General features: G+C 37.9%; 1 protein-coding gene across 11 annotated transcripts in view; it reads right to left on the bottom strand.

The window, feature by feature from the left end:
- The window catches only part of DCAF8 (DDB1 and CUL4 associated factor 8), a 53,012-nt gene that overhangs the window by 12,211 nt on the left and 27,444 nt on the right, over positions 1-13,357 (bottom strand). For all 11 annotated transcript variants that reach the window (XM_069062890.1, XM_069062891.1, XM_069062884.1 and 8 more), the window contains 4 exons: positions 12,857-12,967; positions 1,448-1,520; positions 943-1,000; positions 382-489 (listed from right to left, as the gene is read on the bottom strand). In XM_069062890.1, the coding sequence (XP_068918991.1) occupies positions 382-489; positions 943-1,000; positions 1,448-1,520; positions 12,857-12,967 (350 nt within the window). The remainder of the gene's footprint in view (positions 1-381; positions 490-942; positions 1,001-1,447; positions 1,521-12,856; positions 12,968-13,357) is intronic.

Genomic DNA, 13,357 nt, shown 5'->3' on the forward strand with positions numbered 1-13,357 from the left:
TTGCCTCTACTTTATGCATCACTGACTAGTACACACATGTTGGTTTCTTACAATTCCCATGTGCCAAAATGAAAGAAGTCAAAACCTTGGCACAAAAATTTGGACAAGATGCAAATTTTGTTCTATGACTTTCCATATCAATAGTTAAAAAGGATTCTCTCAGGTTCCTCCACAAAGTGTATAAGCCTCTTCCCTAAGAAACCCTTTGAGCCTCATTTATCCTGAATACTATGACCCAAAGAGATCTCTATTCCGTGTGGAAAAGCCCTCTACTACCCACACTGACAGGAAGGGAATTCTAGTGGCTATCTACTCCAAGTCCTGTAGATTTCCTACACCCTAGAAAAACAGTAAGCATGGCACATGTGTCACAGTCTTTACCTGTAGCATTATTTCGGTGCCCCTTATATCTCTTGATGTACTGGGCACCATCACTGTGAGAAGAGTTGAAGAGATAAATGTCTTCATCATTGTAACTGGCAAGGAGCTCTGCCGGAAACAAGGGTATAGTGATGAAGGGATAGGAAGAAATCAGAATTATGAATTGGAAGACAGTTTCCTATTATATGCATCACAATGAAGATAGTTACCTGATCGTGTCTAGGGCATACTATCCACAGAAAGCAGGGGTCTCAGAGAGATAACAGATACTAACTTAGGGCTAAATTATGTACATTAAGAACTTGACAGGTGAAGGCAGTTAACCCTTGGGCTTGGCTAGCTACAACCATGACCTCCATACTCTGCAGAACCCATTTGCATCTTGGAGCAAGGAGATATTGTTCCCCTTTTATCTTCCCTAGATGTGTTAATAGTTAGAATCCCCATCAGCTCCACGCAGTGTTATGACAAAGTGGTATGCTCTGAAAAGAATATGCTTTCATTTCCACCTGTTCCCTGGAGAGGTCATGCTAGCCTAGGACCTGGTCACTGCCTACATACCTGTGCCATCGTGGCTGTACACAAGACAGGTGATGTTTGCTTTGGACTCACTGTTTACCTGCAACAAAGAGCAGACATTGACAAACATTTGTCAAACTTCTTTACCTTTTAAGGAAAACAGATTTCCTTTCCAATTTTCTCCTAAAATATTAACCCCTCAAAGAGGGACTGCAAACCACTGAAATGTGGCCTGCCATCTCTTATTAAAAGGGGTTTCAGGGCACCCAAGAAAGGAACTGTTGAATTAGCAGAACAATGAAATCTAATCTAAAAATTTAGGTGACTGTTCATGGCCAAAATTAAAATGAATACAGATTCTCAGAGTTGAAAGTGACCTCTAGTTCAACTTGAACTAAACAAGAATCTCCTCTACAAGCAATCATTCATTCTTCGCTTGAAGAACTCCAGTGAAGAGAATCCACTACCTCCTAAAGCAGCTCATTCCCTTTGGACAGTCAAAGTGAGTCAGGCAAGTCTAAAGCCAACAACCCATCGTGGACTTTACCAGGTGATGAGGACAAAATTTCTTCAGCACACCATTATTCTCATTCTCATCAATTTTACGCTGGTCATAAATCCTGTGGGAGGAAAAAGCAAGAAATCAATTTGGTTTGTTTTTGTTTTTGCTTTTTGAAGGGCAATTACGGTTAAGTGACTTGCCCAAAGTCATAGTTAGTGTGTCAAGTGTCTGAGGCTGGATTTGAACTCAGGTCCTCCTGACTCGAGGGCCGGTGCTCTATTCACTGCCACCTAGCCACCCCAATAAATCAATTTGTACACATGGTTGCCACAGCATTGTATATTTCCTGGAAATGGGAATGGTCATAGCAAACTGGAAGAGTACCAGGTACAGAGCAAGGAAGAAGGAATGGTCCCTACCTGAGTCATTACTTACCAAAGATAAGTCAGAAAAGAAGTCACTAAACCATATGCATCTTTTGACCCAGTGATACCATTACCTGGGTGGCAAGGTCAAAGGCAAAGGAAGAGGGCCCAAAGAAAGAAAAACATTTATAGCTGCACCATTTATATTAACAAAGACGGGGGGGGGGGGTGCGAGGAAAGGCTAAACAAAGTATGTAAAGGAATATTACTATACCACAAGACATGAAGAATACAAAGGATTCTGAGAAATTTTGGGAAATTTGTAAAAACTGATGCAGTGAAATAAGCAGAACCAGGAGAAAGAACAATTTAAATGATGACCACAACAATGTAACCAGGAGTACAACATTGAGAGACTTCAGCCCTCTGATCAACACAGTGACTAATCATAACTTCAGGAGACCAATGGTGAAGTATTTCTACTGCTTTTTAATAGGAAAATGCTTGACTAAAGGTCTTCCTAAATGAGGCATACATTTTCAAACCTGACCAATGTGTCATTTTGTTGGAATAAACTTATTTGTTGTAAGGGAGAGATCTACAAGAGATGAAAAGGAACTAATGTGAAGCAATAGCATGCTTGCGTGTGCGTGTGTGTGTGAGAGAGAGAGAAAGAAAAGGAACAGCAATAAAACTTTTTTCCCCAAACAAAAATAGAATATCCCCATACATTGGTACTGTTTTGCAATGTATGCAGTCCTTTCAAATAGCCTCCTCTTCCTTTTCTGTCTATCCAAATCCTAGTAATGCTCAAAGTCCCAGCTTGTTCCACCTTTTCTAAGAAGTCATTCTCAACTCTACCAATACACAGTTACCTCACTTTTCTCTGAACTCCTATAGCACATCTAATCTATGCTACTCATTTGATGTATACTACCAAGCACTGTCATTCTTTCCCTAACTAGAATAAAAGTCCTTGAGGGCAGAGTTTATGTATGTTCCTCTTTTAATCCCACTATGGTGCTTAGCACTGTGATACACTGTACAGAGTAGATGCTCAATAAAATATATGTGGCACTTTTTCAAAGCTGTAGCTAGATTAATATTTACTACACAGATCTCTCTCCAGAGTTTGCTACTGAGACACATTTTTATTCTCTCTCCAACTTTCAAACATTCCTCAACCAGCCTAAGGAGACTCATTGACTGCTACCTCCTCCACTTGCCTAAGAATTGTTTTCCCCCTTTACTTGCCATAGCCTCCATAAAGTCCTAGTCCAATGCCTCATTTTGGCCTAGATGTGATCCTGGGCTAATGAAAGTTATACCAGTGGAGTGAAAGTGTAAGTTCTACCATGCTAGGAAGGTTTTAAGTATGGTCCCACTGACAGACAGTTGTCTGCTTAACTAGATTCAACCTAAGTACACAAAGCTTTATTACTAGCAGGTCAACCAGTAGGTTGATGAGTTGCTGGTGAACCAGCAGGTGATGAATTCTTCAGTCATGGAAACTCATGAAACAAAGAAATAACTCTCAGTCTTGTGTAGTCCCCTTCAGTTTCACCAGAGATGGTGGCAAAGTGGCAGAAAATGCTAAGAATTACTCAAATTTTAGACTATACTTATTAATTAAGCCACTGGTATTCTAAATATAAGATCCTAATTTAGTGATCAAGTAGATATTCTACTGGCAGAAATGATTCATATTTATCTTGACATTTTTGCTATAAATGAAACCAGAAAGCAAAAGGAAGCTGCAGAAACTACTGACAGGGGCATTCAAGGTACAAACCCAGAAGAAAAGCTCCAAAATACTGACAAGCAAAGTTTCAATGTAAAACACAGCTGGGCATAAATTCAACTAGAATTCCTGGAAGAGAGGAAGTATGAGTTTTTAAAAAGAGTTTCAAATTGTTTTTTTATAAATGAAATGAGAACACTAGAACAAAAATTAAGGGAAAAAAAATAGGGAGCTATGGAAGAACAGGAAAGGAAATTAATAGCTTGGCACACTTGCGCAAGCAACAAACTCCCTGAAAATGAGAATGGACCAAATAGAAGCAGATTCCACGAGACAACAAAAATATTAAAACAAGATCAAAAGACTGAAAAAAAAATAGAAGAAAATGTAAGGTATCTCATAACAAAGGCAACTGGCCTAGAAAATAGATTGAGGTAATTGAAGGATCACCAGACTATTTAAAAACCACGACCAAAAAGAGAGCCTACACATCTTACTTCAAGAAATAGTTAAGGCCTGTGAAGGTATCCTCCATATTGGGACAACCTGGACCCATTACCTGTAAAATGAGATGAGAAACTTGAGGCCCAGTAATGTCAAATGACTACTCTAAGGTAGCCATCAGAAGCAGGATTTGAACCCAAACCTTGGTGACTCCACATCCCTAGAGGGCCAGACTCCTATCTGATAAATGGAGATGTTTAGAGTAGAGAGCAGAGCCAAGACAGCAGAGTAGAAGCACAAACCTGGCATGACCTCCCACTCCAATCATTTCCAATACATGTAAAAAAATGACTCTAAACAAACTTTAGAGCTACAGAATCCACAAAGTGACAGAGAGAAACAAATCTCCCACTGAAGGCAGCCTAACAGGCCAACAGGAAGATTCTAATGCAATGGGCTGGGAGCCTAGCCCAGCTCTGCATGAACCGCATGGTTCTGGCCCCAAGGAGGCCTGGACCAGCTGCGGCCAGAGCAGACTTCAGGAGAGTGAATCACCAACAGCTGTGGCAGTTTCAAGACTTCTCAACCCATAAACATCAAAGACAAAGTAAAAGGTCCGTGTGGAACTCTGTTGGAACAGAGTGGGACAGAAGAGTGCAGTGCGGCCCCTGCCCACTGGGCAAGAGGAGGTGGAGGCTGCACAGAATGGTTGCTTCCAGAGCTCCTGGCCTGCAGATCATAGGGAGACCAAGGGACCAGAGGGTAATTGCTCTTACTTTAAGCTGCTTGGATCTGGATCACAATCTTGGGTGGTGGTCATGGGGTGTGTGGCCAGTGTGCCAGAGCTTGTGTGGGCTGTAGAGAGAGCATCCTCCTAATAGCTCTGACAGCTGTGAAAACCCCAGTGATTTGGGACAAAGCTCTCTCCATTATGGAAGCAGAGTTCTACTGTGGCAAAGAGCTCAAAAGTCAAGTAATTGGCTGGCTATATGAGCAAGCAGAGGAAGCACAAATAGATCATAAAATCCTTTTTTGGGAACAAAAAGGATCAAGGCATGGAGCGGAAGGAAGACAATGAAGTCAGAACTCCTGCATCAAAAGCCTCCAAGAAAAATACGAACTGGTTATAGGCCATGGAGGAGCTCAAGAAGGATTTTAAAAATCAAGTAAGAGAAGTGGAGGAAAAATTGGGAAGAGAAATGAAAATGATGCAAGAAAATCATGAAAAGCGAGTCAACAGCCTGCTAAAGGAGACCCAAAAATACACTGAAGAAAATAATACCTTAAATAAATAGACTAACTCAAATGGCAAAAGAGGCCCAAAAAGCCAGGGAGAAGATTGACTTAAAAAGACAAATCTGCCAGATGGCGAAGGAACTTCAAAAAGTCACTGAAGAGAATAACTTCTTCAAAATTAGATTGGAGCAACTGGAAGCTAATGACTTTATGAGAAATCAAGATACCATAAAACAGATCCAAACAAATGAAAAAAATAGAAGGCAATGTGAAATATCTCATTGGAAAAACCACTGATCTGGAAAATAGATCCAGGAGAGATAATTTAAAAGTTATTGGACTACATGAAAGCTATGATCAAAAAAAAGTGAGCCTAAGAAATATCTTTCAAGAAATTATCAAGCAAAGTTACCCTGGATATTCTAGAATCAGAGGGCAAAATAGAAATTGAAAGAATTCACCAATCACCTCTTGAATAAGATCCCCAAAAGAAAACTCCTAGGAATATTATAGCCAAATTCCAGAGTTCCCAGGTCAAGGAGAAAATACTGCAAGCAGTCAGTAAGAAACAATTTGTGTAAACAATTGTGGAAACACAATCATGATAACACAAGACCTAGCAGCTTCTATACGTTAAGGGATTGAAGGGCTTTGAATATGATACTCCAGAGATCAAAGGAGCTAGGACTAAAACCAAGAATCACCTACCCTGCAAAACTGAGTATAATGCTAGAGGGGAAAATATGGTCATTCAATGAAACAGAAGATTTTCAAGCTTTTTTTTTTTCTTTTTAGAGGGGGAAAGGTAGGGCAGTTAGGGTTAAGTGACTTGCCCAAGGTCACTCAGCTAGTTTTTGTGTTAAGTGTCTGAGGCCAGATTTGAACTCAGGACCTCCTGACTCCAGGGCCAGAGCCCTATTTACTTTGCCACCTAGCTGCCCCAATTTTCAAGCATTCTTGATGAAAAAACCAGAGCTGAACAGAAAATTTGACTTTTAAATACAAAAAGCAAGAGAAGCATGAGAAGGTAAACAGGAAAAAGAAATCATAAGGAGTTTACTGAAGTTGATCTATTTACATTCCTACATGGAAAAATGATAATTGTAACTCATAAGACTTTTCTCAGTATGAAGATAGTTGAAGGATATATATGTATACACACACACACACACACACATACATATATATTTATGTATGGGAAGGTGGTATGTGCATATAAATATATTGTGAGGGTGGGCATATGTATGTTCATGTATACATAGACAGGGCACAGGATGAGTTGAATATGAAGGGATGATATATAAAAAATAAAATTAAGAGGTGAGAGGGGAATTTATTGGGAAAAGGAGAAAGGGAGAGATATATTAGGGTAAATTATCTCATATAAAAGAGGTAAAAAGAAAACTGTTACAATGGAGGGGAAGAACAGGAAGGTAAAAGGGAATGGAGCAACCTTATTCTCATTGAATTTGGCCTAAGGAGGGAATAACATACACACTCAATTGAGTTATCTTACCCTACAGGAAAATGGGGGGGGGGGGGTAGGGGATAAGAGGGGGAATCATAGAGGAGAGGATAGTTAGAAACAAACATTTTTGAAAAGGGATAGGGTCAAAGGAGAAAACAGAATAAGTAGGGAGAGGGATAGGATAGAGAGAAATATATTTAGTCTTCCACAATAAACTACTATTGAAATGATATGGTAACTACACATGTACAACCTATGTTGAATTGCTTATTTTCCCAGTGGGGGCAGGTGAGGAGGGAAGAAGGGAAAAAATCTGGAACTCAAAGTTTTAAAAACAAATGTTTAAAAAATATGTGTTTTTTCACATGCAACTGGGAAATAAGATATATATAGACACTGGGGTACAGAAATCCATCTTGTGCTATTAGAAAGTTAGGGGGATGATGGGGGAGGATATATGAGAACAGATTGGAGGAAGGGGTATTCAGTAGGCTTGCTGTTTTGGGGGGGAGGGGAAAGATGGGGAGGAAAAATTGTAACTCAAAATCTTGTGGAAATGAATGTTGAAAACTAAAAATTAATTAATTAATTAAAAGAAAAGGAAATAATTTTTTTTTAAATCTAGATGTTTTTGCCAAGAAAATTGTGCAGTACCAAAGGAAATAGAAAGAAATCTACCAGTTACCTTTTGAAAGAACTTCCAAAATAGAAACTCCCAGGAATATTATAGTCAAAATTCAGAGTTTTCAGGTCAAAGAAAAAAAATATTCCAAGTAGCCAGAAAGAGTTCAAACATTAAGGAGTCATGGTCAAGATAACACAAGATTTATCAACTACCAACTATATTAGGAAGGAAGAACTTGGAATGCAATATTCCAGAAGACAAAAGATATAAACTTACAACCAAGAATAGCTTACTCAGCAAAACTGAGTATAATCCTACAGAGGGAAAAAAATGGATCTCTAATAAAATAGAGGACTTCAAGCATTACTAATGAAATAAGCAAACCTATTTAGGAACTCTGAAGTATAAACATGGGAGTCAAGAAAAACATAAAAAGATAAACATGAATAATCATAAGAGACTAAGCAAAGATAAACTGCTTATATTCTAATATAGAGTGATAACATGATCCCTCTAAACCCTATCATCATCAGGAGTCATTGAAGGAGTCTAATTAGAAGGTCTGGGGGTGGTTCTTTATTTCCTGATAATCTTGGGAGGAAAGGATGGGAGGATTTATTAAGTCAGTACTATGTGCCAGGTGCTGTGCTAAGTGCTTTGCAAATATTATTTCATTTGATCCTCACAACAACTCTGGGATTCACCACAACTTAACCCCGTTTATAAATGAGAAACTGAGTAAGATGGAGGTTGTGACTGACTCGGGTTCATACAGCTACAAAGTATCTAAGGCTAGATATGAATCCACTGAGTTACCTAGATGCCTCTGGAAATGGAAGAAAAAAGGAATACAATGATAGGGCCAGGGGAGGGTTAGGGAAAATTATCTCACATAAATGGGGCACTCAAGAAGAAAACTATACAAGCAAGAAGGAAGAGGCAGAAGAAAGTTACTGACCCTTGAACCTCATTCTCATCTAAATTGGTCAGGGAGAATAGCTGGGTAGAGAAATGTATTTCACTCAACAAGGAAAAAGGGAGTGCTGCTTAATGGAGGGATCAGTTGTAAGCAAAACAAATTCTAACTAAGGATGTACAAAAATATATAGAGTTCTTTTTATGTTAGCAAAAAATTGGGTTCATCAACTGGGGAATGGATAAACAACTTAATCATATAAATGAGATAGCATACTATTATGCTATAACAAATGATGAAAGCAGTTGTCAGAGAAATCCGGAAAAACTTATAAGGAATTAGTACAGAGTGAAGTGAGTAGAATCAAGAGAACAACTGATATGACAATAATATTGTAAAGTAAACAACCTTGAAATTAGAAACTCTGATCTTTGTAATGACTGACCATGATTCCAGATGTCTCATGATGAAACATGCTACTTAATTTCTGATAAAGAGGTAAAGGACTCAGAAGGTAGAATGAGACATTTGAGGTGGTGCAGAGGGAGAACAGAGATTCTGTAACAGGCATTTTGTTTTTCTTTCTCAATTGAAGTGGGATAGGAGAGAGAGCAGATCTTTGCTATTAAAAAGAATTTATTTTTAAAAATACAATGCTACCCTCCACCCCTAACTTGCCTTTTAGGTATCCTGTTTATTTTGAATAAAGTATATCCCTTTCAGAGGGAAAAAAAGGGAAATTGAAGCTAAATGGAAAAATGGCATATAGATTTCTCCTAGAAGAAGCAAATAAAGGAATTAGTTTTATCACGTGTTCAGAGGAAATTAAAAACAATGAGGAAGAAGAGGAGAGCAAGTATTTATAAAGTGTTTTAAGCTTTTTGGAAAAAGAAAACACCACCTTGAAAACAGTTGTGACTTACCCACCAGTATCTGTTGAAGGGGCATGACACAGATAAATCTGACAAAGAATTTGGGAAGAGCCTTTAAATTAAATCAAATTTATATGATGCTACCTTAAAGGTGCAAATAATAAAATACCTTATGGAGCTTACTGTTTGTTGCTATTTATAAAAAAGCATTTTATTCCAAAGAGAAAAATGTTGCCATAAAGATCCCCTCCAACAGGTTTTTCTCAAGCATATGCCAAAAAGCATAAGATTTCTTAAAAGATCTAAGAGAATTTCATTTCATAGTACTAGCAAATCAGATTTTTTTCCCAACAAATTGGTTTTGCTAATTTTTCTCTTCCTCTTTTTCTTATAAAAAATCTTTATTATAAGGGATGGTTTTTGGGAGGGAAGGGAGAAATAAAGGGGGAAGAGATATGGGTAACATAAAAAACAAAAGATGAATAAAAATGTATTTTTAAAAAGTAAAAAAAAAATCAAGTAAAATATGACAGATGTCTTATTCCCAGTAAACGTGTTTACCACTGTTAGTGAAGATATGTAATAGAGAGTTCAAATTCATGAAGGTATTTCTTTTATAGACAGGCAAGTTCCTCAGGTACTCCTGATTGCGGATGACACCATTTTGACTGAATTGGTCCTAGAACATTGGACAGCTCCTAAATGAGACTCAAAAATCTCAAGAGTTTGGCTTACTTATTCACATATGAAAAACCAAGTAGAAGAAGAATGTCTGTCTGAATTATGATACAGATGTGATTTAACATACTTATGGATAACATAAAATCGGACAAAGGCCTCATGCACAATGAACAGGACCAAGAACTGGAAAAGAGGTTAAAAAGAAGGCTAAGAAATTACAATATTTTTAATAACTGGAATATCAATCTCCAAAGATTTAAATTATTGTAGACTATACAAAAGGTAGTAAAGGTATTCAGGTTACAACATGTGCCCAATTTAGAAATGTAAAGCATTCAAGATCTCTTCAGAAAGATATATGGCCAGAAAAGGAAAAGGACCAATCTTGCAGAAAGAACAAGGGGACCAAAGGACAGTTCTCGTGCCCTGTACTATCCATTGAATGTTTTAGAGGAGAGCCCCCCATTATGCTGGAGATCCATTGTGCAGAATTTACAGGTAGAATTAGATGAAGAACTGTATTATAGATGAAATGAGTTTTTTTATGGTTAGAGAAATTATCCACATGGATAAGAACACAGATCTATCACAGTATCCAAGTCAGTAATGACTATCAGCACCAAGTGATCTCCGTTGTTGATTTAAGTGCACACTTTTTCCTCCACACCCTCCTCCCAAGTCCCAAATTAGATCTCAGGATTTAGAAACTAGGCACCCATGTAAGCAGTCAGCTGTTTCCACTGTGGTCTCTGACAGGAAGTTCTTTGGGCCACAAAAGAAAACCACTGAGTTGGGTTTTTTTACGTGAAATATTTGTCTGCAAAACTACAAATGTTTTCATTTTTGCACCTGAAATTAGGCCTTCTAGTCCCTTTTACGTAACAATTATAACAAGGAAAGCCCTAACTATTCAGCTGACTGAATCAAAAAGATGTCAGGGAAGTTCAGAGTAGTCAACAATAAAACTCTAGAGGAAAGCTGGTACACTGAAGGCCTATCTTCTCCCAGGAGGTTTACAATGTCTCAACACCTCCAGATCTTCCTGCTTAGCAAACAACCCATTACTTGCTGAGAACTGTAAACTACAAAGTAATGGTAGGTGTTGAGGTGGATAGGAAACAGTAAGCCTAAGTGCTGTTTCTTCTGTGTTAAACCATAGGACCAATCTGTAGCTTCATTTTGTCCCAGAGGGAACAGAGGGAAGGATTGGCTTCAGAACAAGGGAATTCTAACTACAGTTTCCAATTTAACTGACTCTGCCCTCCCTTACAGAGCTCTCCTCTGATAGGCAAATTTTTCAGAGATGAAGGTTATCAAAGAGAATCTAGAACTCTGTGCAGGAAATTACAATTCTGGATTTTCAGTAAGATCAATGTATGGGACTAATGGCCTGGTTGAGTAAAGTGGCCTCAGAAATCTTAACAAAATCTCTACATTCTGTTGTGTGCCTAAGGACAGATAAACTGAGGGAGCAGTAAGGAAGATATGTAGTAAGAAAGGATTTTTTTGTGGAAAAAAGAGAAACTCAGAGTAAATACACTTAGGTTCCCTGAGGCAGAAAGGGTGATATGCTGTTAAGGTCAGGTCTCTGGGGCAAGGGTAACTCTTTCATATAATACTTTATGTAACTCTAATAATATACTTGATACTTCCTCATCATAATCTTGTGAAATACATCCTCTAGCTTATCCCACCTGTACATCTCGAGACTATCCCACTTGTACATGATACAGTGAAAAAAGCACTAACTTTGAAGGACTAGGGCCCATGTTTGAACTCTGTTGCTGTCAATACCTGTATGAGGCAAGTCACACACAGTTTCTCTGGGCATCAATTTCCTCTTTTATAATAATAATAAGGAAATAATAATACCAAACATCTCAAGGTCTTTCCCCTTTCTAAGTATGATTTTATAAGACTGAAGCTCAAAAACAGTAATTTGCTTTAAATCATAAAGCTAAGTGGCAGCGTTAGAATTAGAACACAGATCTACACATTCCTAGTGCAAAATGTTATTATATCCCAATGATTTTTTACAATAAAATTAATTTTAGGATATAATTACAGTAATGTTCTCTTTTAGCAAGGAAATGAGAACGCAGAAGGAGACACATATTTTTGGAAACAGCCAATACAGGAATTTGTTTTGCTTAACTAAGCATATTTGTTGCAAGGCTTTTGTTTTTTTTTTCTTTTTCCATTTGGGGAAGGACAGGTAGCATGGAGAAAAAATTAATGCTTCATATTTTGTTTTAAAACTTAAAAGTTTTTAAAAAAGATAATGCTATTAAACCTATCATTAGAATTAGGGAAATGAGCTTTGAGGCTGATAGTAGTGGGGTTGGATTTTTACCAATCTATTACCTGGTTCTTGGTCCCCATTAAGCAAACGTGTGTGTGTGTGTGTGTGTGTGTGTGTGTGTGTGTGTAAATATATAAATCTACAGAAAAGCACATAAAGAGTTAAAGTATAGCTTTTCACTGTGGATCAAGAAGCAGCTAAGTGGACATTAGGAAACTGAATCCTTTATCTTGGCCTCACCTGCTTCTTAGTTGGTATTCCAACTCAGCTGACTAGTCACAGAGGCTTACGATAATAAAAATGTGACCAGTGGAGATGGAGAAAGAAAAAACTATTTATTCAATTCTGTAGGAGTCAGGAATCCTGAGTTCACTGAGTGCCATCAAGCCAGCTTGTTTTTTAATCTAGGATTAAAATTTTAAAGTTCCCAATTAAAAATCTTTATTCATTTATATAAAGCAGCTGGAAGAATATACTGATAGAGCCTTTGCCTGGAAGCCCACAGACCTGGGCATTAAGTCTCAGTTGTAGAACCTTGGTCAAGTCACTAAATCTCTCTAAATTTTGATTATTCCCATATTATAGATCAAAATATTATCTATAGCCACTCCTTTCCTCACAGAAATAAAAGAAAATACTTCTGAAAACACTTCAAGCTCTTTGAAAGACAGAGTATTTCAGGAATTAAAAGTAATATTAAGCAATTCCTAGGCCATCTTATGCCTGTGCATAACAGCACTTGGCTCTTGGCCCCTTTGGTTATGCTACTACCCTCATTAAGGCTTCCCAGAACTAGAGACTCACCTCACAAATTGATCTCGCCCACCCACTGCAAATTGGTGAGTGTTGGCGGGGTTCACGTAGATTGTGTATAGCCCAACTTTCTTCTCCTTCTCCTTCGTCACCACCAGTTTCCTTTAAGAGTAGAAGAGCATACACAGTTACATTCCCCAAAGGGTCCAGATGGTCACGGCAAGTGAGAGCAGGGAGAGAGGCGCAGACAAGGCTGACAAGAAACCAAACAGATTCTCATTTGGAAAGAGAGAAAACAGCTTTTCTTGTTCCAAAGTTAAAAAAACACATACATTTACCATGTGTTATTTCAGAAATTTAAAAAATCTCTTGAGTTCTCTTTAGTAATGTGCAACTAAACCATTTTCTGGAGTGTTTTTTGAGCCAGCACATTCTGAAGACACCTGCTACCTTTCCATGACCTTTTTGCACAGAGACCAAAGGACTAAATCAACATGACATCATTTCAAAACAACATTAATTTGTGATTACACAGATAATAGCCCTCTCATC

This window comes from Petaurus breviceps, unplaced genomic scaffold (assembly GCF_028583685.1).
Source record: "Petaurus breviceps papuanus isolate PSGF00001 unplaced genomic scaffold, PetGlider_PUasm1.0 90510, whole genome shotgun sequence".
Classification (NCBI taxonomy): domain Eukaryota; kingdom Metazoa; phylum Chordata; class Mammalia; order Diprotodontia; family Petauridae; genus Petaurus; species Petaurus breviceps.